This window comes from Poecile atricapillus, assembly GCF_030490865.1.
Source record: "Poecile atricapillus isolate bPoeAtr1 chromosome 36 unlocalized genomic scaffold, bPoeAtr1.hap1 SUPER_36_unloc_6, whole genome shotgun sequence".
NCBI classification, from domain to species: Eukaryota; Metazoa; Chordata; class Aves; order Passeriformes; family Paridae; genus Poecile; species Poecile atricapillus.
Genome location: NW_026708996.1, coordinates 63,639 through 76,582, shown reverse-complemented (window position 1 = coordinate 76,582; position 12,944 = coordinate 63,639). Strand labels below are relative to the sequence as shown.

The window sequence follows — 12,944 nt, the reverse complement described above, 5'->3', positions numbered from 1 at the left end:
CCCCAAAGACCCCCAGACCCCCAAAGACCCCCAGAACCGCCGAAGACCCTCACCCACCACAGACCAACGTCCCCCCAAAACCCATCCTTGGTTCTCCAAAGATGCCCCCAAGACTCCCCAGACCCTCCAGATCCCCCCAAAGATCCATGGATCCACCCCAAAACCCCACAGACCCCCCTCAAAAGACCCCCTGGACCCCCAAACAAAGACCCTGACCCCCCCTGAGGCCCCTGGAGCCCCCTCCAAAAATCTCCAGGTCTCCAAAACCATCCCCACCCACCACATCCCTCCAAAACCCAACCTTGGCTCTCCAAAAATGCCACCAAGAGTCCCAAAGACCCTCCAGACCCCCAGCTGGGTCCCAAAGACCCCCGGACCCCCAAACAAAGATCCCGGACCCCCAAACAAAGATCCCAGACCCCCAAACAAAGATCCTGGACCCCCAAACAAAGATCCCTGGACCCCCAAACAAAGATCCTGGACCCCACAAGAGACCCCAGAACGTCCAAAGAACCCCATCCACAACATCCCAGTGCCACCAGGGCTGGGGAGAGGTCCCGGTGCCACCAGAACTGAGGAGGGGTCCCGGTGCCACCAGGGCTGGGGAGGGGTCCTGGTGACACCAGGGCTGGGGAGGTGACACCAAGGCTGGGGAGGGGTCCCGGTGCCAGCAGGGCTGGGGAGGGGTCCTGGAGCTGGGGAGGGGTCCTGGAGCTGGGGAGAGGTCCCGGTGCCAGCAGGGCTGAGGGGAGGTCCTGGTGACACCAGAACTGGGAAGGGGTCCCAGTGCCACCAGGGCTGAGAGGGGTCCTAGGTGCCTGGGAGGGGACCAGGGTGGGCGGGGTCCAGGTGCCACAGGGCTGGGGACCAGGGCTAAGAGGTCGTCACCAGGGCAGGGTCGGTGCCAGCAGGGCTGGGAGGGGACCTGGGAGGGTCTGGGGGAGGGGTCCTGGTGCCACCAGGGCTGGGGAGGTGACACCAGGGCTGGGGAGGGGTCCTGGAGCTGAGGAGAGGTCCTGGTGCCACCAGGGCTGGGGAGGGGTCCTGGTGCCACCAGGGCTGAGGAGAGGTCCCGGTGACACCAGGGCTGGGGAGGGGTCCCGGTGCCACCAGGGCTGAGGAGAGGTCCCGGTCCCACCAGGGTTGAGGAGAGGTCCCGGTGCCAGCAGGGCTGGGTCGGTGCCAGCAGCTCCCACCTGTGACGGTGACGAGGACGCAGACGCAGAGCAGGACCCGGCTGTGCCACCGTCCCCCCATGGCCCCGGAGCTGGGGACGGAGCCGGATCCGTCCCCGGGATCCAGGACACGGAAAAAACACCTGGGGGGGACCTTTGGTCACAATAAAACGCGGTGGGAGGAACCATCCCGCCAGGATTCCGCCCTTCTCCCGGCAGGTGTGGTGACACAGGACACCAGGTGTCCTTCCCGGCACGGTGACACCACCTGAGCTCCAGCAGGTTCCTCAGATGTGTCCAGGTGTGTCCCAGGGTGTGTCCTGGGGCATGTCCAGGTGTGTCCCAGGGCATGTCCAGGTGTGTCCTGGGGCATGTCCAGGTGTGTCCCAGGACGTGTCCAGGTGTGTCCAGTGGGAATGTCCAGGTGTGTCCCAGGACACGTCCAGGTGTGTCCGAGGGTACGTCCAGGTGTGTCCCAGGGTGTGTCCCAGGACATGTCCAGGTGTGTCCTGGGGCACGTCCAGGTGTGTCCAGGACATGTCCAGGTGTGTCCTGGGGCGTGTCCAGGTGTGTCCCAGGGCATGTCCAGGTGTGTCCCAGAGCATGTCCAGGTGTGTCCCAGGACATGTCCAGGTGTGTCCCAGGCTGTGTCCTGGGGCATGTCCAGGTGTGTCCCAGAGCATGTCCAGGTGTGTCCCAGGACAAGTCCAGGTGTGTCCTGGGGCATGTCCAGGTGTGTCCAGTGGGAACATCCAGGTGTGTCCCAGAGCATGTCCAGGTGTGTCCTGGGGCATGTCCAGGTGTGTCCCAGGACATGTCCAGGTGTGTCCGGTGGGAATGTCCAGGTGTGTCCCAGGACATGTCCAGGTGTGTCCATCACATGTCCAGGTGTGTCCAGGACACGTCCAGGTGTGTCCCAGAGCATGTCCAGGTGTGTCCTGGGGCATGTCCAGGTGTGTCCCAGGGTGTGTCCAGGTGTGTCCCAGAACATGTCCAGGTGTGTCCCAGGGCATGTCCAGGTGTGTCCGGTGGGAACATCCAGGTGTGTCCTGGGGCATGTCCAGGTGTGTCCTGGGGCATGTCCAGGTGTGTCCCAGGACGTGTCCAGGTGTGTCCCAGAGCATGTCCAGGTGTGTCCTGGGGCATGTCCAGGTGTGTCCCAGAGCATGTCCAGGTGTGTCCTGGGGCATGTCCAGGTGTGTCCCAGGACATGTCCAGGTGTGTCCGGTGGGAATGTCCAGGTGTGTTACCATCGGGATGTGGGGCACAGGGGTCACCCCAAACTGGGATCACCCCAAACTGGGATCAACCCAAACTGGGATCAGCCCAAACTGGGGTCACTCCGGGGTCACTCCGGGGTCACTCCTGTCCTGGGGTCACTCTGGGGTCACTCTGAGGTCACTCTGGGGTCACTCCAGGGTCACTCCGGGGTCACTTCTGTCCTGGGCTCGGGGTCAGTCTGGGGTCACTCTGGGGTCACTCCGGGGTCACTCCTGTCCTGGGGTCACTCTGGGGTCACTCTGGGGTCACTCTGGGGTCACTCCTGTCCTGGGGTTGGGGTCAGTGTTGTGTCCTGGGGTCACTCCGGGGTCACTCCGGGGTCACTCCTGTCCTGGGTTCGGGGTCACTCTGGGGTCACTCCGGGGTCACTCCAGGGTCACTCCTGTCCTGGGCTCGGGGTCACCACCATGTCCCAATGCGCTGTTTCAACCCCAGCACCCCAAATTCCCATTTTCCACCCCAAATCTCCCCTGAAAGATCCCAAATTCCCCCTCCCCCCAACTCTGCCCTCCGTTACCATGGCAACACCCCCATAGCAACCGTTACCCGGCCACGCCGCGTTGCCAAGGCAACAGCCCCGCCCACTGCCATTGGCCACGCCCCCTCCCCGTTACCACGGCAACAGCCGCCCCCTGGCGGGAAGCGCGCCCCGGTTCCCATGGCGACAGGCCCCGCCCCCCTCCCCGTTGCTATGGAAACCCCGCCCCTTTGGCGGGAAGCCCCGCCCCATTTCCTCGCCCCAGGCCACGCCCCTTTCTCCCGTTGCCACGGCGACAGGCCGCGCCCCGGGCGCGCCGGCGCATGCGCGGTGACGTCACACCCGGAAGCGGCGGGCCCGGCGCGGCGCTGCCGGAGGCGCGGAGCGGCCCCGTCCGACCCCCCCGACCCCCGGGACCCCTCCGGGACCCCCTCCCCGACCCCCCCCGGACCCCCGACCCCCGCCCGCGGCCCCGCCCGCGGCCCCGCCCGCGGGACACGGCGCTATGGTGAGCGGGGGGCGCGGCGGGGGCGGGAGTCACGTGGTGGGGAGGGGCAGTCACGTGGTGCGGGAAATTGGGGGGGTGGTCGTGACCTGGGGGGGTGACCTTTGACCTCTGACCACGTGACCTCGGGATCCCAGCGGGGACGGAGCCCCCTCCCCCCTCCCGGGATCGGTGCCCACGTGACCGCTCGCTCCCCTCCCCCACCCCGGCACCACGTGACTCTCCAGACCCCTCCCCCACCCCCCCCCAAAATTCCCCCGGATCCCAAATGAGACCCCAGACCCCTCCCCCACCCCCACGGGACCCCCCCCTTACCGTGTCCCCAACCCCAAAATCCCCCCAAAATCCCCCAAAATCCCCCCAAAATCCGACCCCAGACCCCAAAATCCCCCAAAATCCCCCCAAAATCCATCCCCAGACCCCAAAATCCCCCCAAAATCCATCCCCAGACCCCCAAATCCCCCAAAATCCCCCCAAAATCCATCCCCAGACCCCAAAATCCCCCCAAAATCCCCCCAAAATCCCCCAAAATCCCCCCAAAATCCGACCCCAGACCCCCAAATTCCCCCAAAATCCCCCCCAAATCCATCCCCAGACCCCAAAATCCATCCCCAGACCCCAAAATCCCCCCAAAATCCATCCCCAGACCCCAAAACTCCCCCAAATCTCTCCAAAAACTCCCCCAAACCCCTCCCAAACCACCCTAAACTCCCTAAGATCCACCCAAATCCCCCCAAAATCCCAAAAACCTCCCCTAAAACCCCCCCAATCTCCCCAAACTTCCCAAAATGCTCCAAAATCTCCCCAAAACTCCCCCAAATCCCGCCAAAAACTCCCCAAAATCCCTCAAAACTCCCCAAATTTTCCAAAAACTACCTCAAACTCCCCCAGATCCCTCTAAATACTCCCCCAAACCCCCTCAAAACCACCCAAACTCCCCAAACTCCCCCAATATCCCAAAAATCTCCAAAATCCCCCCCAAACCCTCTCAAAATCCCCCCAAAATTCCCCCAAATCCCCCCAAATCCCCCCAAAATTCCCCCAAATCCTCCCTAAATCCCCCCAAAACTCCCCCAAATCCCCACAAATCCCCTCAAATCCCCTCAATTTCCCCTTAAATCCCCAAAAATCCTCCCTAAATCCTCCCCAAATCCCCCCCAAATTCCCCCAAATCCCCCCAAATCCTCCCCAAAATCCCCCCAGTATCCCAAAAATCTCCAAAATCCCCCCCCAAACCCTCTCAAAATCCCCCCAAAATTCCCCCAAATCCCCCCAAAATTCCCCCAAATCCTCCCTAAATCCCCCCAAAATTTCCCCAAATCCCCCCAAATCCCCCCCAAATCCCCTCCCAGTGCTCCCAGTGCTCCCAGTGACCCCCCAGCCCCCCCCAGATGCGGTTCATGCTGCTGTTCAGCCGCCAAGGGAAACTGAGGCTGCAGAGCCCCCCACTCCCAACCCCTCCCCGGGCCCCAAAACCCCCCAGAAACTCCCTAAAATCCCCCCAAAAACTCCCTAAAATCCCCCCAAAACTCCCCAAATCCCCCCAAATCCCCCCAAAATTCCCCCAAATCCCCCCTAAATCCCCCCAAATCCCCCCAAATCCTCCCTAAATTCCCCCAAAATTTCCCCAAATCCCCCCAAATCCCCTCCCAGTGCTCCCAGTGCTCCCAGTGACCCCCCAGCCCCCCCCAGATGCGGTTCATGCTGCTGTTCAGCCGCCAAGGGAAACTGAGGCTGCAGAGCCCCCCACTCCCAACCCCTCCCTGGGCCCCAAAACCCCCCAGAAACTCCCTCAAATCCCCCCAAAACTCCCTAAAAACCCCCCAGAAACTCCCTCAAATCCCCCCAAAAACTCCCCAAATCCCCTCCAAAACTCCCCCAATATCCCAAAAATCTCCAAAATCTCCCCCAAATCCTCCCCAAATCCCCCTCAAATTCCCCCCAAACACCTCCAAATCCCCCTCAAATCTCCCTAAATTCCCCCAAATCCCCCCAAAATTCCCCCAAATTCCCCCAAACAACTCCAGAACCTCCCCAAATCCCCCCAAATCTCCCAAATCCCCCCAAAATCCCCCCAAATCCCCCCAAAATCCCCTCAAATCTCCCAAATCCCCCCAAAATTCCCCCAAATTCCCTCCAAATCCTCTCCCAAAACTCCCCCAAGTCCCCCCTAAATCCCCCCAAATTCCCCCAAAATTCCCCTAAATCCCCCCAAATCCCCCCAAATCCTCCCCAAATCCCCCTCAAATCCCCCCAAAATTCCCCCAAATCCTCCCTAAATCCCCCCAAATCCCCCCCAAATCCCCCCAAAATTTCCCCAAATCCCCCCCAAATCCCCCCAAAATTTCCCCAAATCCCCCCCAAATCCCCTCCCAGTGCTCCCAGTGCTCCCAGTGACCCCCCAGCCCCCCCCAGATGCGGTTCATGCTGCTGTTCAGCCGCCAAGGGAAACTGAGGCTGCAGAAGTGGTACCTGGCCACGGCCGACAAGGACAAGAAGAAGATGGTGCGGGAGCTGATGCAGGTGGTGCTGGCCAGGAAACCCAAAATGTGCAGTTTCCTGGAGTGGAGGGACCTCAAGGTGGTCTACAAAAGGTAAAACCCATCCCAAAAAATTCTAAAAATTGAGTTTTCCTCCCTTAAAAATAAAAAAAGTGGAAAAAAACCCCAAAAAAACGTGATTTCCCACCAAAAAAATCCATTTTTCCAACCAAAAAAATGAGTTTTGCACCCATTTAAAAGGGGTTTAGGGATTAGAGAAAAGGATTGTTCTCCAAAATAATTATTTTTTTCACAAAATTTTTTATATTTCCCTCAAAAAATTATCTCATTCTCAAAAAAATGTGGTTTTTTCCCCCAAAAAGTGGCTTTTTCTTGAAAAAATTCACCTTTCCCCTCCAGAAATGCATTTTTGCCTCTTAAAAATGTATTTTTCCCCTAAAAATGTCTTTTTCTCCCCACAGAAAATGTATTTTTTCCTCCCAAAAAATGCATTTATCCCCCAAAAATGTGACTTTTACCTCCCAAAACTTCCTTTTTCCCCCCACAAAAAATTGCCCCAAAAAATGCCTTTTTACCCCCCCAAAAATATCAACTTTTTCTCCAAAAAAATGCCTTTTTCCCCCCAAAAAGCAACTTCTCCCCCAAAAATTTCTTCTTTCCCTACAAAAAATATTTTTCCACAATAAACACCCAATTTTCCCCAGAAAAATCCATGTTTTCCTCTCCAAAATTCTCTTTTTTTCCCTAAAAAATTCATCTTCCCCCCAAAAAATCCATTTTTTCCCCTAAAAATCCACACTTCCCCCAAAATTCCACCTTTTCTGCCCAAAATTTCACCTTTTCTGCCCAAAAATTCACATTTTCTGCCCAAAAATTCACCTTTTCTGCCCAAAAATTCACCTTTTCTGCCCAAAAATTCACCTTTTCCCCAAAAAATTCACCTTTTCCCCCAAAAATTCACCTTTTCTGCCCAAAAATTCACCTTTTCCTCCAAAAATTCACCTTTTCCCCCAAAATTCCACCTTTTCTGCCCAAAATTCCACCTTTTCCCCCAAAATTCCACCTTTTCTGCCCAAAAATTCACTTTTTCCCCCAAAAATTCACCTTTTCTGCCCAAAAATTCACCTTTTCCCCCAAAAATTCACCTTTTCCCCCCCAAAAAATCCACTTTTTCCCCCAAAAATTCACCTTTTCTGCCCAAAAATTCACCTTTTCCCCCAAAAATTCACCTTTTCTGCCCAAAAATTCACCTTTTCCCCCAAAAATTCACCTTCTCTCCTAAAAAATCCACTTTTTCCATAAAACCCCAAATTCCCACTTTTTCCCTCAAAAAAGCTTCTCCTCAGGTGGACTTTGGAGATCCAGGGGACCTCCCACCTCAGGTTTGTCCCCCCCAAACCATCCCGTGGTTGGGTTGGCCACGGTTGGGTTGACCACGGTTGGGTTGACCATGGTTTGGTTGACCATGGTTGGGTTGACCATGATCAGGTGGACCATGATGGGTTGACCATCATGAGTTGACCACAGTTGGATTGACCACTTTGGGTTGTCCATGGTTTGGTTGACCACAGTTGGGTTGACCATGATCAGGTGGACCATGATCAGGTGGACCATGATCAGGTGGACCATGATGGGTTGACCATGGTTGGGTTGACCATGATGGGTTGACCACAGTTGGGTTGGCCATCATGGGTTGACCACAGTTGGGTTGACCACAGTTGGGTTGGCCATCATGGGTTGTCCATGGTTGGGTTGACCACAGTTGGGTTGACCATGATCAGGTGGACCATGATGGGTTGACCATCATGGGTTGACCATCATGAGTTGACCACAGTCAGATTGACCACATTGGGTTGTCCATGGTTGGGTTGACCACATTGGGTTGTCCATGGTTGGGTTGACCACAGTTGGGTTGACCATGATCAGGTGGACCATGATGGGTTGACCATCATGAGTTGACCACAGTTGGATTGACCACTTTGGGTTGTCCATGCTTGGATTGACCACACTGGGTTGTCCATGGTTGGGTTGACCATCATGGGTTGTCCATGGTTGGGTTGACCACATTGGGTTGACCATGGTTGGGTTGACCATGCTTGGGTTGACCTTGATCAGGTGGACCATGATGGGTTGACCATGGTTGGGTTGACCATGATGGGTTGACCACAGTTGGGTTGACCACATTGGGTTGACCACAGTTGGGTTGACCATGATCAGGTGGACCATGATGGGTTGACCATGGTTGGGTTGACCATCATGAGTTGACCACAGTTGGGTTGACCACATTGGGTTGTCCATGGTTTGGTTGACCACAGTTGGGTTGACCATCATGGGTTGACCATGCTTGGATTGACCACATTGGGTTGTCCATGGTTTGGTTGACCATGATCAGGTGGACCATGATGGGTTGATCATCATGGGTTGACCACAGTTGGGTTGACCATGATGGGTTGACCATGCTTGGGTTGACCTTGATCAGGTGGACCATGATGGGTTGACCATGGTTGTGTTGACCATGGTTGGGTTGACCATGATTGTGTTGACCACAATGAATTGACCATGCTTAGATTGACCATGATGGGTTGACCATGGTTGGATTGACCATGATTAGGTTGACCATGATGGGTTGACCATGATGGGTTGACCACGATTGGATTGACCATGATGGGTTGACCATGGTTGGATTGACCGTGGTTGGGTTGACCATGATTGGGTTGACTATGCTGGACTCATCATGGTTGGGTTGACCATGGTTGGGTTGACCATGATGGGTTGACCATGATGGGTTGACCATGGTTGGGTTGACCATGATGGGTTGACCATGATTGGGTTGACTGTGATTGGGTTGACCACGGTTGGGTTGACCATGGTTGGGTTGACCACGGTTGGGTTGACCATGGTTGGACTGACCATGATTGGATTGACCATGGTTGGGTTGACCACGGTTGGGTTGACCACGGTTGGGTTGACCACAGTTGGGTTGACCATGGTTGGACTGACCATGATTGGACTGACCATGGTTGGATTGACCATGGTTGGGTTGACCATGATGAGTTGACCATGATGGGTTGACCATGGTTGGGTTGACCATGATGGATTGACCATGATGGATTGACCATGATGGGTTGACCATGATGGGTTGACCATGGTTGGACTGACCATGATTAGGTTGACCATGATGGGTTGACCATGATGGGTTGACCACGATTTGGTTGACCATGATGGGTTGACCATGATCAGGTTGACCATGGTTGGGTTGACCATGATGGGTTGACCACGATTTGGTTGACTATGGTTGGGTTGACCATGGTGCCATCTGGGACCTCCTTGGGGCCACGTCCCGGCTCCCCGGTGGGTTTTGGTGGCCCAGAGGACATCCCCACCCCGATGTTGTCCCCCAGGTACGCCAGCCTCTACTTCTGCTGCGCCATCGAGGGCCAGGACAACGAGCTGATCACGCTGGAGCTCATCCACCGCTACGTGGAGCTGCTGGACAAGTACTTCGGCAGCGTGAGTGGGGACACGGCCCAGGGGGACACCCTGGGGACATCCCGGGGCCACCAGAAACATCATCTCAGGGTCACCAGAAACATCTCAGGGTCACCACAGGGTCACCAGAAACATCTCAGGGTCATCAGGGACACCCTAGAGACATCCTGGGGTCACCACAGGGTCACCAGAAACATCTCAGGGTCACCACAGGGTCACCAGAAACATCTCAGGGTCACCACAGGGTCACCAGAAACATCTCAGGGTCATCAGGGACGCCCTGGGGGCATCCTGGAGTCACCAGAAACATCTCAGGGTCACCAGAAACATCTCAGGGCCACCCCAGGATCACCAGGAGCGTCCCAAGGTCACCTGGGACACCCCAAGGTCATCACAGGGTCACCAGGGCCACCAGAACCCACCTGGGTGTTCCCCCAGGGGCCACCAGGAGAACCCCAGGACCACCAAGGGCACCCCAAAGTTCTCCAGGAAGACCCCAAGTGCCACCAAGAGTCCCTCAAGGCCATCAGGGCCACCCCAAAGTTCTCCAGGAGCCCCTCAGGGCCACCCCAAAGTTCTCCAGAGAGACCCCAAGGACCACAAAGGGCACCAGGAATCCACCAGGACCACCCCAAAGTTCTCCATGAAGACCCCAGGGCCACCAGGGCCACCCCAAAGTTCTCAGTGAGGACCCCAGGGCCACCCCAAAGTTCTCGATGAGGACCCCAGGGCCACCCCAAAGTTCTCGATGAGGACACCAGGGCCACCCCAAAGTTCTCCAGGAGCCCCTCAAGGCCACCAGGGCCACCCCAAAGTTCTCAATGAGGACCCCAGGGCCACCCCAAAGTTCTCCAGGAGCCCCTCAAGGCCACCAGGGCCACCCCAAAGTTCTCCAGGAGCCCCTCCAGGCCACCAGGGCCACCCCAAAGTTCTCCATGAGGACCCCAAGTGCCACCAGGAGCCACCCAACGTCCCCTATCCCCACCCCCACCCCATAACCTGCCCCAACCCGAATTTGGGGGTGTCCCGAGGTGTCCCCAAGTGCCCGGTGACCTCCTGGCCAGGTGTGTGAGCTGGACATCATCTTCAACTTCGAGAAGGCCTACTTCATCCTGGACGAGTTCGTGATGGGCGGTGAGATCCAGGACACCTCCAAGAAGAGCGTCCTCAAGGCCATCGAGCAGGCGGACCTGCTGCAGGAGGTGGGGACACCCCAAAAATCCATGGGAGGGGGTGGAGACCCCAAAAATCCCCTTTGGACCATCCATGGTGACCCCAAAGTCCATGGAGGTTCTCAGAGGGTCATGGTGACCCCAAAATCCCATAGGGACCATCCATGGTGACCCCAAAATCCACTTGGAGCTTCTCCAGGAGATGGGGACACCCCAAAAATCCATGGGAGGGGGTGGAGACCCCATAAATCCTGTAGGGACCATCCATGGTGACCCCAAAGTCCACGTGGAGCTTCTCCAGGAGGTTGGGACACCCCAAAAATCCCCTTATGGACCATCCATGGTGACCCCAAAGTCCATGGAGGTTCTTGGAGGGTCAAGGTGATCCCAAAATCCTGTATGGACCATCCATGGTGACCCCAAAATCCCTTATGGACCATCCATGGTGACCCCAAAGTCCATGGAGGTTCTTGGAGGGTCATGGTGACCCCAAAATCCACGTGGAGCTTCTCCAGGAGGTGGGGACACCCCAAAAATCCATGGGGAGAGACCTGGGGGACCCCAAAAATCCCCTTTGGACCATCCATGGTGGCCCCTAAATCCATGGAGGTTCTCAGAGGGTCATGGTGACCCCAAAATCCACGTGGAGCTTCTCCAGGACTTTGGGACACCCCAAAAATCCCATATGTACCATCCATGGTGACCCCAAAGTCCATGGAGGTTCTCGGAGGGTCCTGGTGACCCCAAAATTCCCCTTTGGACCATCCATGGTGACCCCAAAGTCCATGGAGGTTCTTGGAGGGTCATGGTGACCCCAAAATCCACATGGAGCTTCTCCAGGAGGTGGGGACACCCCAAAAATCCATGGGGAGAGACCTGGGGGACCCCAAAAATCCCCTTTGGACCATCCATGGTGACCCCAAAGTCCATGGAGGTTCTTGGAGGGTCCTGGTGACCCCAAAAATCCCATAGGGACCATCCATGGTGACCCCAAAATCCACTTGGAGCTTCTCCAGGACTTTGGGACACCCCAAAAATCCCCTTTGGACCATCCATGGTGACCCCAAAATCCATGGAGGTTCTTGGAGGGTCATGGTGACCCCAAAATCCCATATGGACCATCCATGGTGACCCCTAAATCCATGGGAAGCTTCTCCAAGAGGTGGGGATACCCCGAAAATCCCCTTTGGACCATCCATGGTGACCCCAAAATCCATGGAGGTTCTTGGAGGGTCCTGGTGACCCCAAAATCCACGTGGAGCTTCTCCAGGAGGTGGGGACACCCCAAAAATCCCCTTTGGACCATCCATGGTGACCCCAAAGTCCATGGAGGTTCTCAGAGGGTCCTGGTGACCCCAAAAATCCCATAGGGACCATCCATGGTGACCCCAAAATCCACGTGGAGCTTCTCCAGGAGATGAGGACACCCCAAAAATCCCCTTTGGACCATCCATGGTGACCCCAAAGTCCATGGAGGTTCTTGGAGGGTCCTGGTGACCCCAAAATCCCATAGGGACCATCCATGGTGACCCCTAAATCCATGGGAAGCTTCTCCAGGAGGTGGGGACACCCCAAAAATCCCCTTTGGACCATCCATGGTGACCCCAAAGTCCATGGAGGTTCTCAGAGGGTCAAGGTGACCCCAAAAATCCCCTTTGGACCATCCCAATTTTAGCATTTTAGGGGGGGGTTCCCCCTTTCTCCCCCCCAAATTTGGGGACAATTCCCCCCCAAGACCCCCCCCCCAAATTTTAGGGTGGTGCCCCCCCCCTCCTCCCCTCCCCCCTCCCCCAATTTTGGGGTTCATGGGGGGGGTCCCCCCCAGTTTAACCCTTTCCTTTCCCCCCCCCAGGAAGACGAATCCCCCCGGAGCGTCCTGGAGGAAATGGGGCTGGCGTAGCCCCCTCCCCAAAATCCATTTTTGGGGGGGTTTGGCTTGGACAAGACCCCCCCCCAAATTTTGGGGACCCCTCCCCCACCCCGAGGGACCAATCCCAGCCTGGAGAAGACCCCGGGGGGGGGGGTGGGGGAGGGGAGGGGACCCCCCCCACGCCCCCTCCCCAAATTGTAAATATATCTATAAATGGGGGGGGGGGCTTCATTTTGGGGGGGGGGGTCCCTAAAATTTTTGGGGGGGGGGGGGGGGGGGGCTCTGCCTTCACCTGGATTTTGGGGAGGGTCCTCAGTGGGTGCCACCCCCTCCCCAAATTTTGGGGACCACCCACCCAATTTTGGGGACCCCCCACCCCAATTTTGGGGACCACCCACCCCAAATTTTGGGGACCACCCACCCTAATTTTGGGGGCCACCCAAATTTTGGGACCCCCCCACCGAAATTTTGGG

At 56.8% G+C, this 12,944-nt stretch overlaps 1 protein-coding gene across 1 annotated transcript; it reads left to right on the top strand.

Moving 5' to 3' along the window:
- The first annotated feature begins 3,385 nt into the window (after window positions 1–3,385).
- Window positions 3,386–12,625, top strand: AP1S1 (adaptor related protein complex 1 subunit sigma 1). Its single transcript, XM_058828535.1, has 5 exons — window positions 3,386–3,442; window positions 5,855–6,033; window positions 9,342–9,450; window positions 10,494–10,631; window positions 12,454–12,625. Exons 1-5 carry the CDS (start codon window positions 3,440–3,442, stop codon window positions 12,499–12,501), a joined length of 477 nt encoding a protein of 158 aa, XP_058684518.1. The 5' UTR covers window positions 3,386–3,439; the 3' UTR covers window positions 12,502–12,625.
- The last annotated feature ends 319 nt before the right edge of the window (window positions 12,626–12,944 follow it).

What these genes read in the sequence shown, in the direction of transcription:
- AP1S1 (XM_058828535.1), top strand. An exon ending in TGGACAAGTACTTCGGCAGC is followed by an intron (nt 9,451 to 10,493) that starts GTGAGTGGGGAC and finishes CCTCCTGGCCAG; the next exon opens with GTGTGTGAGCTGGACATCAT. An exon ending in AGGCGGACCTGCTGCAGGAG is followed by an intron (nt 10,632 to 12,453) that starts GTGGGGACACCC and finishes TCCCCCCCCCAG; the next exon opens with GAAGACGAATCCCCCCGGAG.